We start from the raw sequence: 16,588 nt of genomic DNA, 5'->3' as shown, positions 1-16,588 counted from the left end.
CAGGTTTAGGAAATTAGGCAACTGGTATTGTTTCAAATGCAGGGAAAGAACTTTCTGAAGCTACAGAGTGTTTCCAAAATATGTTTAACAAAAGACAGATACACTCATTTCACTACAAAAAATACCACTCCTGGGGCACCTGGGTGGCTCAGTGATTTGGATGTCCGACTTCATCTCAGGTCATGATCTCATAGTCTGTGAGTTCAAGCCCTGCGTTGGGCACTGTGCTGGCAGCTCAGAGCCTGGAGCCTGTTTCGAATTCTGTATCTCCCTGCCCCTCTCCTGCTCATGATTTGTCTCTGTCTCTCTCTCAAAAATAAACAAACATCAGGAAAAAAAATACCACTCCACTGGATGCTGGGTTTTCAATGAGAAAACACGACCCCTAGCACATTAGGCTAAAAGCCCAAATAAAGGCTTCCTTCTTCACTTTCAGCAGCTTTTAAAAATAAGATGGAATCAAATTTTAAAATAAACACTTTACTTTTTTCAACCCCTTGAAGATAAATGTCTTTAGTAAGAAAAAGTATATTTATATGTGTGATAGATTTTAAATTTCCTGAAAACTGGGGCTGTGTATTTTTATCCTTATATGCCTCCATAGTATCTCCACTACAGAAAGCATTCATTAAATGTTATTGATTTGAATTTTTAGTTAAACTGCTATAAAAATGAGAGCGCCTGAGTAGCTCAGTCAGTTAAGTGTCTGACTCTTGTTCTCATTTCGGGTCATGATCTCACAGTTCGTGGGTTCAAGCCCCAAAATCAGCCTGCGTGCTTCAGTGCAGAGCCTGCTTGGGATTCTCTCTTTCCCTCTCTCTCTACCTCTCCTGTGCTCATTCTCTCTCTCTCTCTCTCTCAAAATAAATGAATAAATAAACTTAAAAGATTTTTTTTTAACTGCTATAAAATGGAATTCCTAGCCTATCTGTATGGGGAAAAAATAGGGACCAAAATGAAATTACCCATAGGAGAAGTAGTGCGTTAATCTTCATTCATTCATTCATTCAATATTTTTTATTCAACAAATAGGTCATAAAGTCTAGCTAAGGAATCAGCACCATAGGACTGACACTGATACAATCATTGCCTACCACCACTCCTGTCCTTGGGCTTCTCCCCAGAAATGGGAAATTACTGTAGGCAGAGTCACCCCAATTAAAAATCCCAGGTGGGGAGAGAGGAAAGAAAACTACACAAGCAATTACAGTGTAATGGGATTAGCAGGCAAAATTATTTATGAGGAGCACCTAATCTGAACAGAGAGAATCAAGAAGGCTTCCGGGAGTAGGGCTCCTCAAGTTAGACTGTGGAATGAGCAAGGGATAAAGGAAGGGGGCAGGGGAGATGTCCCAGGAAGAGGGCGCTGTACAAGCGGAAGCTTGGCCAGCCTAGGAAGGACGTGTGGGTTTGAGGAAATACGAGCAGGTCAGTTTGGCCAGGGGATAGAGAACAGGAGTTTGGGCAAAGTTAAGGCCGGCTGGTCAGTGTCAGATCAGGTGCTCCCTGTTATGCCCAGATCGCGATCTCCCCAAAATCCCAAGACCACCAAGGAGTCCGAGTCACGCATGCAAAAGCAAAGGGCTTTATTACGGGCTCGAGCTCGGGCTCCCAGACCTCACCTACGCAATGGATCCATGCTGAGAGCCCCAAACAAGGGCAGAGTAGGGTTTTTATGGGGTTTGAGACGGGGGAGTTACAGTTGTGACATGGGAACAGTGATCCAATCATAAGTGTTCAACATCATTGACAGCGGGCTTGACCATACACATTGTCTAGAGTATTCGTTACTTTTGGCGGGATCCAATTACAACATTTAGAGTACCTTTAAGTTCAACCAATACAGAGCGAGCCTAGGGTCTTGTTCGGCGACTAACGGGTTAACTTTAACATTAGGTAACAGGGTCCTCATCTATAGTTTCTATCTCCAGGCCTCTCCCTCAGTAATGTGGAGGGTGGTCGCTGGCCTTTCCTGATTGGGTGTTGCAAGGGTGGTTTCTCCTGCCTTGGGCAATGTGTGACTGCCTGATAGTTTCGGGGAAGCTGAAACTCAGGCCTTCTAGTTCAGAGGGGAAACTTAAAGCCTGTCATGGAGTCAGTTTGGTTTAGATATTTAGACTTGTGGCCTTACACTCCCCACTGACTGCAGTGAGGAGCGTGGATTGGAGGACCAGCACGCCAGAAGCAGAGGAGCAGTTACAAGTTTCGGGGGGGTAAGTATTAGCAGCTCTGTTTGAAAAGCCTGCGGCAGACGCACAGGAAGAACAACGAGATTGACGTTGCTGATGTGTGTCCTTTCCTGGTGCTCAGCCACATAAGGCAAAGAGGAAGAGAGGGGTAAGACCTCAAGAGACTTGAGCAAGTTTCGGTGGCAGGGGTGGGGGGTGGGATGGCAGGTGGAGATCAACCAACAGGGAAAAAGCAATAAAAAGAGGGCGACAAACATCATCTAATTCACAGTTTTACCCAAGGCCACTTCTGGTCCCACTGTGAGTTTAATATACAATGTGTCCTTTTCCACAATGAGTACTTAGCAAAGCCTTTGAAAAGTGTTTCAGAAGGTCTCAAAATTATCCACTGGAGAGGCAGGCTCTTGGCATTTAACAATGCCACTGTTCAAAGATGCTCTTTCCTTGTCCTTTTCATGGCACTTGAGGACCTTGGGGTGGAATTCTCTCTGAACAGTGTGAAAATATAAAAATAAAACCCTACAGAAAAGGACAATCACTTCTACTGGCGCCATCGCCCACCCCCACACAGCCACTCACAGTCCTGCGGCATCTCTCTCAGAGACGAGAAGCAGAAAAAGAGTAAATTCTACAACATCCTCAACTGGGTTTCCCCCATCAAAACATGTATTCTTTGTAAGCAGGATTAATAATCTTCAGTGCCAAAACCCCAAGAATTTCACCATTTGGATCAGTATAGTTGATATTCAAGCATTACTGCAAGTAAGGAACATAAATTGAAATACATGACCCAATGAAATAAAGTTAAAGTCAGTCTTAAAAGGCCCGTATAGGGAGTTACAGATACCCCTCCTCTGTGAGAGGGTTAACAGTTTCTGAATGCAATTCCATGTCTGGGGGGAAGAAAAAACTAAAAATGATACCTTGGATATATATATAGGCCTGCTTGCATTTGTACCCGTAAACTCTGCCTTCCCTCCTATTGCAACGGGTAAATTGTTCATGCCCTTACCTAAATCAGCACCTTGCTAGCATCTCGGAGCCTGTCCCCACTGTCTACTCAGATATATGACCCTAGCAATTTTCTCTCTGTCTGTCTTTGGCATCATCCCTTTTCCTTTAGCCACTGGATCACTGCCAACATGCAGACATCCACCATCCAGGGGTATAGGAAGGGTGCGAGAGAGGGGGTGGTCAGTCATGGGTGCAGTAATAGCATATGCATTGTCTGTAGAAAATTTACATACAAGAATGAAACTGACTTTTAGTCTGGCTGCTTTCTCTTTCGCCACGTGCTGGCAATTCTAAGCAGTATCTGAGATAGAATACCACTCCTCCCCACCCCCGCAACTTTTCATTGGTATAGTGTTCTAAACAACAGCTGCAATCACTGTTGAGTTTTAATAATACACATGTAAGCTTCAAATCAGCATATTAGCTTCTTACCATTTCATGAACATTGTTGTCTGCATAGAAGTTAATCTGAAAAGGGGCGCCTGGGTGGCTCAGTCGGTTGGGAGTCCGACTTGGGCTCAGGTCATGGTCTCACATGTGTGAGTGTGTGGGTTCAAGCCCCACGTCGGGCTCTGTGCTGACAGCTCCGAGCCTGGAGCCTGCTTCAGATTCTGTGTCTCCCTCTCTCTTTGCCCCTCCCCTGCTCATGCTGTCTCTCAAAAACAAAAAATAAAAATAAAAAAAAAGAAGCTAATCTGAAAAAACCCCAGTTATACAGTTGAACCCAGGACATATGGGGACTCAGATGTCTATATTCATCTGGGGAATTCCTAACGGTCCAGAGTGATCCAAACGTGCTTCAGTTCCTGTCTCCATTCCCTTTGGAACTACATATTCGTAGGTGGAAACTATCACAGTAAACAAGGATCAGAAAGTGAAGAAGTAAAACTTGAGTTGCTTCATTTTTGTCATTCTGTGTGACCATTCTGTGTGCAACTGGTATCTTTAAATTTAAAAGAATGAAACAGTGGGACGCCTGGCTGGCACAGTAGGAAGAGCCTGCAATGCTTAATCTCAGGGTTGTGAGTTCAAGCCCCACATTAGGTACAGAGATTACTTAAAAATAAATAAATAAACAAAATTAGAAGATAAATACAAATAAATAAACAAATAGAGAAATACAGTGTGAATGGCAAGATGTAATACTTTTTGCTTGAGAAGTTTTGTTTGGTTACTTTACACATGAAATATTTCTTGTATTTGAGTAATAATACCTTTAAAATTGAAGTCTATTCTTCTATTTTAATTATTATTTTAAAACTGAAGAAAGAATTAAGAAAACAAAACATTTAATTAGCAGTTGCCTAGACTGTTCCTATTGCAGATATTTTTGTGTTATCAAAATTCATGTATTAGTTACTGGACAGCTATTTACATAGAATGTTATTACACCAGACTGTAACATAGAACCCAAGTAGAGACTATTGGGTAAATATAAAAACTACCGAATAAATACTTGTGTTGTTTTCATCCTGCAGGAACCTGGAGGAATTTGTGGGTGTTCACAAGATTGTGAAACCAGCAACTAATTCATAACCATTCTGAATTTTGCAACAAAACCTGAAGTGAGATCTCCATACCGACATGAAATAGCACTGTCTGGTGGAGACTAACCCAGAAAAATTGTAAAGCAAAATAAGAGGTGATTGAAGCAATGGTTGGATTTATTTCAAAACCTATAATGCCTCCAACACCACAAGTACGGTTAATGGAAACTCTGAAGAACGCAGGCGGGCATATCCAAAGCACCTGATAGACACAATGAAAGATTCAGATGACATGGACTGAAAGATGACAAGGAATCATTTTCTGAAGTATTGACAAATGAGGAAGAGGAGGAGAGTGAAATTTTATTAAGAGTCAACATCAATCAGATTTAAGAAAATAGTGACAAAGAAAATGGACTTTGGTCTCAAGGGGAAAGGGTTTTTAAAAAGATCTCATCCGCACCAGCTACTGTCCCAATGTTCTTATTTACAGGAAAACTCAAAAAAACCCATCTACTCACGGTCTCCACTCCTACTTGAGTTGTCTGTCAATGTCACTGATGATTTCTACGTTGCTAAATCCAAAGGCCAATTCTTAGTCCTCGGCTTATATACCAGCAGCATTTCAGGTAGCTGATTACACTTAATTCCAGTGAGGTGCTCTTCCTCCATCTCCTTTACTGGATCATCCTCATTTTCCTGACCTCTAAATGTTAGAGTCCAAAGGCTCAGTACCTTGCCCGCTTCTACTTTTTACACTTACTCATAGACAATCTTACAGCCTTATAGCTTTCAGTGCTAGGGTCTCTAAACATCCCATCGCTGACCTGACCCTCTCTCCTGACTGGTGTATCTACCTGGATGTCTGCTGGGCATCTCAAAGTCCAACATACCCAAACCTGCATTTCTGATCTTCTCCCCAAACTTTCTCCTGTAACACTCTTCCTCTTCTCTAAAAGACAGCTCCCCTTTTTAGTTGCTCAGTCCAAGTCTGGGAGTCAGTTTTTTTCCTTCTTTCCACCACACTGGGGGCCCGATCCAATCCATCAGCACTCACTATTGTATTTCAAGCCTGTCTTGAGTCCAACCATATTTCATCCCCCATTCCCACTCCCAGGCACCATCACCTCTCACCTGGATTATTGCAATAGCCTCCTAACCACGCACTGCTTCTGTCATTACCCCTTTTTATGTCCACAGAATTGTCTTCACATGTAATTCAGCTCATGTCGCTCATCTGCACGAACTTTCTAATGGCTCCCGTCTCACTCAGAATAAAATCCAAGTCCTTCCCAAAGACTACAGAGCCCTGTGTGATCTGCTTCCCTCACCCACCCACAACCTCTCTGATCTCTCCCCCAGCCATCCTCCTGTTCATCTGCTCCGGCCACCCAGCAGCCATCTGCCCTCCTTGGTGCTTCTCTGATAGGCTAAGCACACTCAGACTCAGTGCCTCTGCAATAGCATTTCCCTCTGCTGGACACACCCTCCTCTGGGAGATCTTGGTCACTTGCTTCCTCACTTCTTTCGGGTCTCCTCTAGAATGTCATCTAATCACCAAGGAGTTCTGGGGCCAACCTATCTAAAATAGGTTTCAATTTTCTGCCATTCTGTTGCTTTTTCCCACCCCCTGCATAGCAACAATCACAACACGGTCTCTGTGTATTGTCCAACTTCCCCACTACTAAATATCTTCCACAAGAACAGGAATTTGCTGTTTTGTGATTGCTTATCCCCCGTGCCTAGAAAAATGCAAGCACACAGTAAGCACACAATAAACATTAGAGTCAGCAAGACAACTAATTAGAACAATGGTTTTATAGCATTTTGAGGCGATTCAAAGTGACCACTTAAAGGAGCCGATGTCAAGCAAGCCTTCTGTACTTGAATGTGGAAGACACTTTTGGGAATGCCTGATGTGTTTAGCCACATTCATACACTTACTCATGGAAAAATATTGTTCTAACAGGCTTTATAAGAGAATGACAACATCTACCCAGAAAGATTTCTGGAAGACAGTGCCCATCTTAAAGAGACAATGTTCATTACTGGTCTCACTGCACAGGGTGAAGACTTGCCCCTTAGTCAAGGCAGCATGTTATATTCTCCTGAAAGCGTACATTTGTTTACCTAAGAAACTGAAAGTACAATCCTGTGCTAGAGCTTTTTACAGACCACACCCAACTTGATACATGGCAACTGAAAGCTCAGAAGTCAAACAGGATGGATTCACTGTAATATTTTATAAATATTTTAAAGCAGGTTCAGAGTTTATTAAGTCTCATTAAACAAAAATTGTTTGAAATCTGTTGAGAAGCAAGGCACTATTTTTCTGTCTCTGTAGTACTCAGACATATTGAGAGATAAGCATGGTATTTAAGTCTCTGAGATGTGTAAAATTGTATGCAACAGCATTTTTCGACAGGGCATTAAGAATACTTAAAGTGTTTGTCTACTGCATTAATTTTAATTATACTCCACTGGACTCACAATGCTTTGAAATGCTTTACAAAATGCCCCCAAGATCTTCTATTAATCATAATACAAGCACCACCAAACTCAAATGCTCAAACTCTGGGTAGCAGCAGCTTACCTGCGAGCGCCCTCTTCTGTTTCAAAACTATATGGAAAATTTCATTACGTGGAATTCACAGCAGTTCTGGGCAGCACAAAATGGAATTTTCAGGGAAATGTCAACATACACAATCATATTTAAATATACTGTCCTCCCACCTGAGGTTTTTCTGGCTGTTCTGGAGCAGATAGAGGAAGGGAAGATGAGGGGAAAGTTGCAACCCCAGAAGCTAATAGTGATTTGCATTTCACCCCCAGGGAAGTCTCTGAGAAATGAACTTTAGTCTAAAACATGGAGCAACTAGTCTAATCTGTTTTCCTTTTCCTTACAGACAGAATCCGATTTTATAGGCAAAGTATTACCTGCAGCTTTTATATAAGGTATTCTCTGTAACTCAACTATTTGTTTTTTGACCAGAAATCCCGCCTTGCTTTAAAACTTAATGTACAAATTCATAGTTAGATGCTACTTCTAAGCAGGAAGGTACTAATGCAATTATAATCAGAAAAACCTTTTGTTTCCTATAACTGGGAAAATATGCAGGGAATGAGGTTGAGCTCTATGAAATTGCCATTAAGAATAGGTAAATATTACCCATTTGATATGGTTCAATCAAATGCACCCAGCCCTGTGCTTTAGGACCCTGGGTAAGAGCTCTAATAGGGTCTGAGAGAGACAAAGCAAAATCTAGTGGAATCATGGTATGTCCACACACAAAGTGGGCTGGGTAGGCTAGCTGGAATTGAGATAAAATGGGCAAGAACTGATTGATGCGAATTTGAGGGATTTTATTACAAATATAATCAGCTTATGCTATTTGATTCTGTTGTTGTTCCTGCAGAATGAGCCAAACCCTGTTCATTCCAGTAGGGGCTAAAACAGTGCTTAATGATCTGGCCACTCTGAAGTTTATTTCCTGATGCAGTTTTGAAATTTAACTTCTATAGCTAGATAAAAATTGAATTTTAACACATGGCAGCTTTCTTATAAAAAGGGCAAGCAGAGAGGTTGTTAGGTTGGTTTTTATTAGAGCTGATGTGTCTTCAGATCTTTTATGGCCTCCTACCCAACACACACCTTATCTGAAATATATTCTGTATAGTTGCATAAAAATCATTCATGAAACTGAAAAAAGATTGCTTTAAATGAATATCATTCTATAATACTGGTTGCCAAAGTTTGAAAATTCCTTAAAATTCTCCTGTAGACAAAGTTTGTATTGTTGTCGGGAAAAATTAGGAAAGACTTTTTTTTTAAGATTTATTCATTTTTGAGAGACAGAGTGTGATTGGGGGAGGGGCGGAGAGAGAGGGAGACACAGAATCTGAAGCAGGCTCCAGGCTCTGAGCTGTCAGCATAGAGAATGACACAGGGGTTGAACTCACGGAGTGTAAGATAGCGACCTGAGTTAAAGTCAGACACCCGACCAACTGAGCCACCCAGGAGCCACTAGGAGAGACTTTCAATAGTAGGTGCCCTATGAGCTCATTTATCCAGGTTATCAACATCTTTTGTTTTCTTTACTTTTCAACTCTGTACATTTTAAAAAACTGGTATTAATGTACTTGATCCTTGTCCATACAAATACAAACTAGGGGCTCCTGGGTGGCTCAGTTGGTTAAATGTCCTACTTCAGCTCAGGTCATGATCTCGTTGCCCATGAGTTCGAGCCCCATGCCAGGCTCTATTCTGACAGCTCAGAGCCTGGAGCCTCCTTAGGATTCTGTGTCTCCCTCTCTCTCTGCACCTCCCTGCCCTCTCACTCTCTCTCTCTCAAAAAATAAATATTAAAGAAAATTAAATAAAAAAACAAATGCAAATTAATTGTGTGGGGCTGGGCAAAATGATTATGGATTTCCCTGTGGATAGGTCCATGTTTGCATCGATTTATAAACTGATTTCTCTGCTGTTTGACTTGTCCTTGGAGCCAGCTGTAACATTGTACCAGTTCCTTCATTACTTAATGAGCTAACTAAAACCTTGGGCATGTCCTTATATTTTGTCTTTATGAGAGCAATGACTATACCTTCTTTTAAAAATCATCCTTTAACATCACAGATTGTAGTTCGATGGTGTTATTTTTCCAGAATGTGCCAAGATGCCATGTTCAGTGACTCCTTAATAATGAAGCAGTATACATTTGCCTGACAGAGAGTCAATTGTTTAAGATCCTTGAAATTGATTTCATACCAAAAAAAAAATAGTCCCAGACCTTGCAAATACAGATAGAAGTCCATCGCACAGCAAGAACCATTTGAAATACATCTTTAATTTTAAAAAATCAATACGCAATCTACAAAATACTTTGTTACATGATTATTAAGGCTCAATCCGTTTTATATTTGTATTGCTATGACATAAAATCATATTTTGAGTAAGATATAATAATACTTATTATTAAGGAAGACCTTCTAATTGAATTTATAAGAAAAAGGGCCATATCATAAATACAGCTCCAGAATGGAAGAAACTAAAACCCTAAAACTGTCCCAATATATAAATCAGGTCAAAAATTCTAGCCTTTATTTATGTGCTGGAAAGTAATTATTTTCATACATTTTTAATGGATCAGCTATTTTTATTCTCATAGAAAAAAAGGAAATGTACTTAAATTCAGACCTGTACAATTGATCCGGTAACCATCTAGCCATGAATTCATTTACACGGTTAGTGTGAGCCTTTGACTGGTAAGGCAACCAGACCAGAACAATGAGAACAGACCATCTAGTCTCATACTGGTCAGCTCCTTGGAACTCTGCCATTGTATCCATCAAACAACTGACCCCCAAACGGTCAAACTCATAAAGGGTTGATCTAAATTACCTAAATTAAAATGCTAGAAAGGAGTTCCTCCTCCACATACATCCTTTCTCTCTTCCCAACCTTAAAAGCAGGGGTTTCTGTTGTTGTTTTGAAGATTATCATTTATTTTCTGACAAAGGAAATTTCGCTTCTTAATTTGGAAGTCTAAATGAATTCCACCTGATTTTTCACTTAGCGCACCAGGGTCACATTTGACCTTCTGCCATTTCTGAGGTCAGAAGAATTGTATTAAAAAGCCTCTCCTCCCTTCACAGAATGTTAATTTAACACTAAGTAATGAATATTTAAGGATCCTAATAGATGTGCAAATTAACAATTATGCTGTAGCACCCCGCTGTTAATGCTATCAACCTTTGCATTGCTGCGGAAACTCAATTTGGACTTTAGTCAGCCTTTTTGTTACTGTGTTTTCAACACCGAATCTTGGGATGCTCCAAAGGCTGGTTGGCTGGTGGGTAAATGACCCCAGCGGTGAGGTACCCACAAATACGGGGCAACCTGTGAAACATGAGGGGTGATTAATTGAACCCTTTGCTGAAATTATGTGGAGGTGTAAATATTCATTAAGTTCATCTGAATCAGACTCTGAGTTCTTTATGGGCAGGATGCCATTAAACAGATTTAAAAGGAATGGCAGCAATTAACCCAGCTGACTTCCCTGGGATCATGGAGCAGCATCAGGTCCAGCCTGCCTCCGTATTTGTTCTGAGCATGACTGGAGTCATTCCAGAATGTGCCATACCAGATGATGGGGAAGATAGTGGAATTTTTTTAATGACACACACACAAATCTGCCCTCCTCTGCAATCAACAGTGAGTCTCCAACATAACGTTATGAGCGCTATATCAAGTGAAGTTAAAAAGGACAAAACCAATTCATTTTAACAGTCAACTTTTGCATTCTCTGTCTTTAAGGTAAAATAACAATGAGCAATAATATCTGCTGATTGCTATCATAAGTGTTTGTTTTTAATCTGTTGAATGTAATACAATATTAAATAAAACATATGACATCAAGTCTGAGGGCCAACAAATAAATGCTTTTTGGAAGAACATTATTATATCATCAGCTCCAACTCAAAACAAATCTGGTAAATAGAGAAATATGGCTCCTAATCATATTTAAGATTCAATATAAATTGAAGGTGTATTAACACCACATGGAGGGCATTGTTTTTTCAGACTAAAAACTATGTAGACTATAGAATTCATAAGTTTTAAGTCTGACCTTTTCACTGTAAATATAGAAAGAAAATTATAAACAGAATTTTAACTGCTAATGCCTTTGGCTTTTTATTAGAAACCAAGCATTTACCTGACTTTGAAGAACAGAAATGTCACCTCTTAAAAATTCAGGTAAAATAATCTAGTGTCTTTCATTTTCTTCATCTTTTAAAGAAAAATACTCTAAGCAAAATTAGCATAAATAGCATGATAGCAGTACTAGCATAAAATAATCATAATATGATTTAGACTTCTACTCAAGAGAGGCTTGTGTTAATTACAAATAATACTTTATCAAAAATACATTCTTAGTCTACTTTCAGGAGACAATATTCATGAACTTTAAAAATTCATCTCTAATATACATAAATATTTTAACTAGTGTCCAATACCATTCCATTCTGAAAGGAATCTCTCCAAGCAAAAGGCAATATGTCTTAGTGACTTGTACTAAAATATGTATATCAACAGAAATAGCTTCTTTGCAACACATACCAGGACACGAATACATTTTGAAAATGATGACACCGTGGGGAAAGACAGGTACCAAATACAGTCGATGATTACTCACCAATGTAGGAAGAGGACAGGAAGATAAATTATTCAAAATCAGATACTTCCACATCTCCATTTTAGCCTGTGGTTTCAGCCTCATTCTACACCTAGCCACATTCCAGAGATGAGCAAGAGAGAAAATTGAGTATTTTCCTTTATGTCTCCTTTCATTGCCTCACCCTCCAGTGGAGGTGCTGACAGAGCAAGCAGAGATGGGACCGGAAGATAATAAATATGGCACCCAGGTGATCCGGAGTGCAAGACAATGAGCCACTGATCAAGAGAAACTCCAGGACCCTTTAGCCAAGCTGGTTGTCTGGTAACACATTGAGTAACAGCGACTTTGAGTTTTAATGGGAAGCAAAGATATCACACAAACTATAGACACATTTTAGATGAAACCCCTGCAGCACAAACGTATCCAAAGCATAAAATATAGATCGTTCGGTTTCAGGTCTCAACTTCTCTAACCAAGTCCATAGGACCTGCCCTAAGCCCTCTATTCAGAAGTCATTTCCACTACACGGAGCAGATCTTTGTGTGGTTTCTGTCAATTGCATATTTGAAAAGTGGGTCATCATTTACTCTTGCTACTTCTACTGAGTTACGCAGTCGCCAGCTTTATCTGGGTCTTCTCCATCAATTTTAATCCTCTTCTTTTCTATTTCAACCTGCATGTGAAAGCAAAACATGGCAGCATTAACAAACACAGAACGAACACTGTTCAGTCCTACTTCATGCATGTGGCAAGGTCTGCAGCCACCTCATCCTTTGGACACACAGTGCCTCCACCGTGTCGTGCTAGCCCCCAGTGAGGCAGCTGCTCTCCTTTCGAGCCTCCCAAATCCTTCCCTCTGGGGTCAAATCTTGAAGAGGACTGAGATTCTCCTCCCTTCTAAGTCAGACATAGGGTTTATAAAAGTACACAGGATACATATATTGAATAAGACATTTAGAATCCTGGCTAGACGTGTGAACAACTATACCCCCAAGTATCATATGTGTAGCCTTTGGCCCCCTTGAAATTTACAACCCACCCAAAATCATCTAATTAAAATGAACTAGTTTACAAACTAGTAAACCAGATGGACAGAACCATCCACCTGCCCCTCATCTTTTTCATCTGATCTCAGGTGTTACTGCTTCACAGAGGCCCTCCTGGACCACCTGAGATAAGGAAGCCCTCCATCATTCTCTGACTTCATCCCCTATTTTATTCTCTTCTTAGAATCTGTCACTATTTGAAATTATTTATTTGTTTACAGCTTATGTTTTGTTCCCTGACTAGAAGGTATGCTTCATGAGGACAGGGACCTGTGTCTTGTTCACTTTTGGGTCTCCAGCATCTAGAGTGGTACCTGGCACTTCGCAATTGCTCAATACTTATTAGATGGAAAGTGACATTTTGAAACCGACTGTCACCAAGTGTAGCTCAATTAGTAACTATTATTAAAGCAGCAGAGGCTTTGTTATATAATTTTGGGCTGTCCTTTAAAACAATAGGACACTGGAATGACCCATACATAGGAAAATAGGTATCCATGAATTCTCCATTGTACTTGACCCACACTTCAGTCACACCTCATACTGATACACCTTGTGTGACAGGTCAGGTGTTCTAAGAAGCAGACTCTGAGATGGAGCCTGGTATGGGGAAAGTGTCCTGGGAAGTGCTGTCAGGGTCAATGTCTGTGGGGGAAGGAAAGGGAGGGAAGGAAGCAGACAGGAAGAAGTTGGGCTGCAATGCAGTCTCCATAAAGGCTCCAGGCAGGAAAGCTGAAGCTAGGGGTGCTGCGGAATGACCCCAAGTTGAGGCAAGAGGGTCTTGATACACCTGCATCCACCAGGAAGGGGGTGCGACCTGGGCCAAGGCAGCTTTCTTCAGCAGGGCAGTTCCCAGGTACTCAAGGACTAAGTCCTTCTGTCCCGAAGGGGCTGTGCACAACAGCACTCACCCGTAATTAATTTTATCAACAGAAAAAAAAAAAATCACTGGACCCAAACATAGACGGTCCAAAATAAAGAAAAAACCCTGACTTCTATTACTATATTATAAACACACCCATTGGTGTTGATGATGTTTTATATAATCACACCATTTCAAGATACTGGGGGAAATATGTGGCAAAGGTTACCTCTATTTACTAGCTTTGAAGATGAGAAGGAAAAGCAAGTTTGGAAACAGGTACAAGTAAAAAAAAAAAGAAAAGAAACAGATGCAAGTGTATGTCACTCTTTAACTCATCTGGTGTAAAAAATGCAGAAGAGCTGATGGTGAACACTTAAAATTGTTGTGATAGAGTTACTCAGCATTTCTCAAAGGGTAATCCACAGAATACTATGCCAGAAGATATTGACAGGTGTTCTACATGTACATGCTCATAGAGACAAGATTCTATAATCAATGAGTTGGGAGAAACTGAGTTAAGTCTAACAAGATTCTTTATTGCAGGACTTCTCAGAGCCTTCACTTAGCATTAATTTAGTGTATAGCATTCCCCAACTTACTTTTTTCTTGGATCACTATATGTGTTCCATAGAACACATCTTGACAAACGCTATTCCAACATAATTTTTATTATAAAGATGCTTCTGGAATGTGAATTTGTTTTTAATGCCCTGTTTTTCATCGAGAGCTGAATTAAGTGGCACTGTGTGCTCAGGCTCCTGACATTTTCTAGAACTGAGAGAAATCTGGCTTACTGATGACCATCAGGTTTCCAGGACTGGGCTCTTTTCTACGTCAAATAAACACACATACATATACATATATACACCATCATTCAAGAGGGCAAAACTAATATCTAATGTCAAATCAGGTCAGAGCTCCAGAAGCCTCCACTTGAATCAAAGGGCTTTGGGATATACCTGAATGTTGTAGCAAGCTCTCTGATGAACATGTTTCTGCGGCTGAAAATCACTCTCCACACCCAGAGACCTGACCTCTGTCCCCGAGGCACACGTGTCAAGCATTCCAAACTGAATAGTAGCAAATGGATACCAATCAGACGGAATTTCTTGGTCTGATCCAAGTTCTAGTTTGTATGACAAACAATGGGGATGGTCAGGACCTTGAAGAAAAAAAGCAAATGGTCAGAGTATTTCAATGGCCATTGGACATTTTTCCTAAACATAAGAAATACTCATCCTTCTCTTTAATAAACAATTCTGTTAGCACTCTATTGGAAGTGGCATAAATTCCATTTAAACAACATACCATCAAAATTCACAATTTTGCACCAACTAAGGGAAATCTATCTGTGCTTCATAACTACTAGCTTTTAAAAAAAGTACAAACTCATTTCTATATATATGATATATTAACTCCTGAAGTGTTTTTAATTAAAAATGTATTAAGTTTCTTTAATTAAATATGACTAACATTTATGTTAAGCATCATTATTTGGCTATAATGTGCACGGAATGTGTTTTGAAAAAAAAACTCTCATAAGTAGACTGAATAAGCTCTTACAATAATTCTTAACTTATTTTCTCGCCACTTTTTCTTGATAGATAATGCAAAGGTAAACTTCAGCCCAAATTGGGTCACATCATTAAAATTTCGAACTTCTTAAAGTTAAGCTTACTAAAATTGTATTACATTTTAGAAACTACTCTAGGCCAATTCTTTTCTCAGTAGAATGGATTATTCTTTACTACTAGGGTAATTCTCACTCACCCTCTGAAAGCTTTGTATGGAGTAGATGTACAGTGTAGAGATGGGCATATTGGCTTTCAGTGTTTCAATCTAATATTTGTCTCCACTTAATTCCATTTGCCAGGTATTGAGCATCTAGTCTCTGCCAGGCCAGGCTGTGCGCCAGCCCCCGGGATATTGGATATACACAAAGATTTTAAGTGGAGCCATGTAACGTGTGTGTTGTGTGTGTGTGCGCGCGCGCGTGTGTTATGGTGGAGTAAAAAATATTTTCAATGAAATCACTGTAGTAACTCTATATAAAGTTTCATGATTCTGTTGTGTTATCCACAGCATCTACATATCCAGTGCAGCTATCTTTATTTAAATAAATGTATGAGATGACAGTTATTTGAAAAGCCAGATTAAATTACTTTACCACTGACATACCTCCAGAAAGAACATTTCCATCAGAATATAGCTCTAGGCACAAAAACAAGGGTTTAAAGGATTTCACTTAATTCTTAAAAGATAAATTGCCTTTCACTCCTTACAACCTGTTCCTTGTAGGGAAACTAATAGAATGCTAAGGCTGTAAAAGGCCTTGCGAAGTCATCAATCAATTAACCAACAGCTGCTCATTAGCTGTCTCCACCACTTACATGTAGGGCAGGGCAACAGTGGCCTCTGAGGTGCTCTAAGCTGCCCAGATCACTGCAGGCAAGTAAGAACCTTATTCACACACACTCACACACACCCAGGGGAGATTCCACAATCCATACCCTTTCTAGTCTTCAGTCTCTAGCAAGGAGGCAGTAAATTTACTTAAACTTAATTCAGGCACTTTTAGGTCCCACTCTGCTACCTAATAGCTGTGTAATCCTAGCAAGTTACTTAGTCTCTCTGAGCCTGTTTCCTCATCTAAAAAGAGGAATGATGGGGTGCCTGGGGGGCTCAGTCAGTTAAGCATCCGACTTCGGCTCAGGTCATGATCTCACAATTCGAGGGTTCGAGCCCCAGATCAGGATCTGCGCTGACAGCTCAGAGCCTGGAGCCTGTTTCGGATTCTGTGTCTCCCTCTCTC

General features: G+C 40.3%; 1 protein-coding gene across 1 annotated transcript in view; it reads right to left on the bottom strand.

Annotated features, from left to right (window-relative positions):
* Positions 1-9,523: 9,523 nt before the first annotated feature.
* Positions 9,524-16,588, bottom strand: part of STON1 (stonin 1) — a 44,818-nt gene continuing 37,753 nt past the window's right edge. The window contains exons 3-4 of the mRNA XM_077749271.1: positions 14,736-14,938; positions 9,524-12,538 (exon numbers count right to left, since the gene is read on the bottom strand). Coding sequence (XP_077605397.1) covers positions 12,464-12,538; positions 14,736-14,938 — 278 coding nt within the window. The 3' untranslated portion in view covers positions 9,524-12,463. The remainder of the gene's footprint in view (positions 12,539-14,735; positions 14,939-16,588) is intronic.

Source organism: Crocuta crocuta, unplaced genomic scaffold (genome assembly GCF_008692635.1).
Source record: "Crocuta crocuta isolate KB4526 unplaced genomic scaffold, BGI_CrCroc_1.0 scaffold118, whole genome shotgun sequence".
Classification (NCBI taxonomy): domain Eukaryota; kingdom Metazoa; phylum Chordata; class Mammalia; order Carnivora; family Hyaenidae; genus Crocuta; species Crocuta crocuta.
The sequence above is the reverse complement of the archived record's forward strand: the minus strand, read 5'-3'. Positions and strand labels throughout refer to the sequence as shown.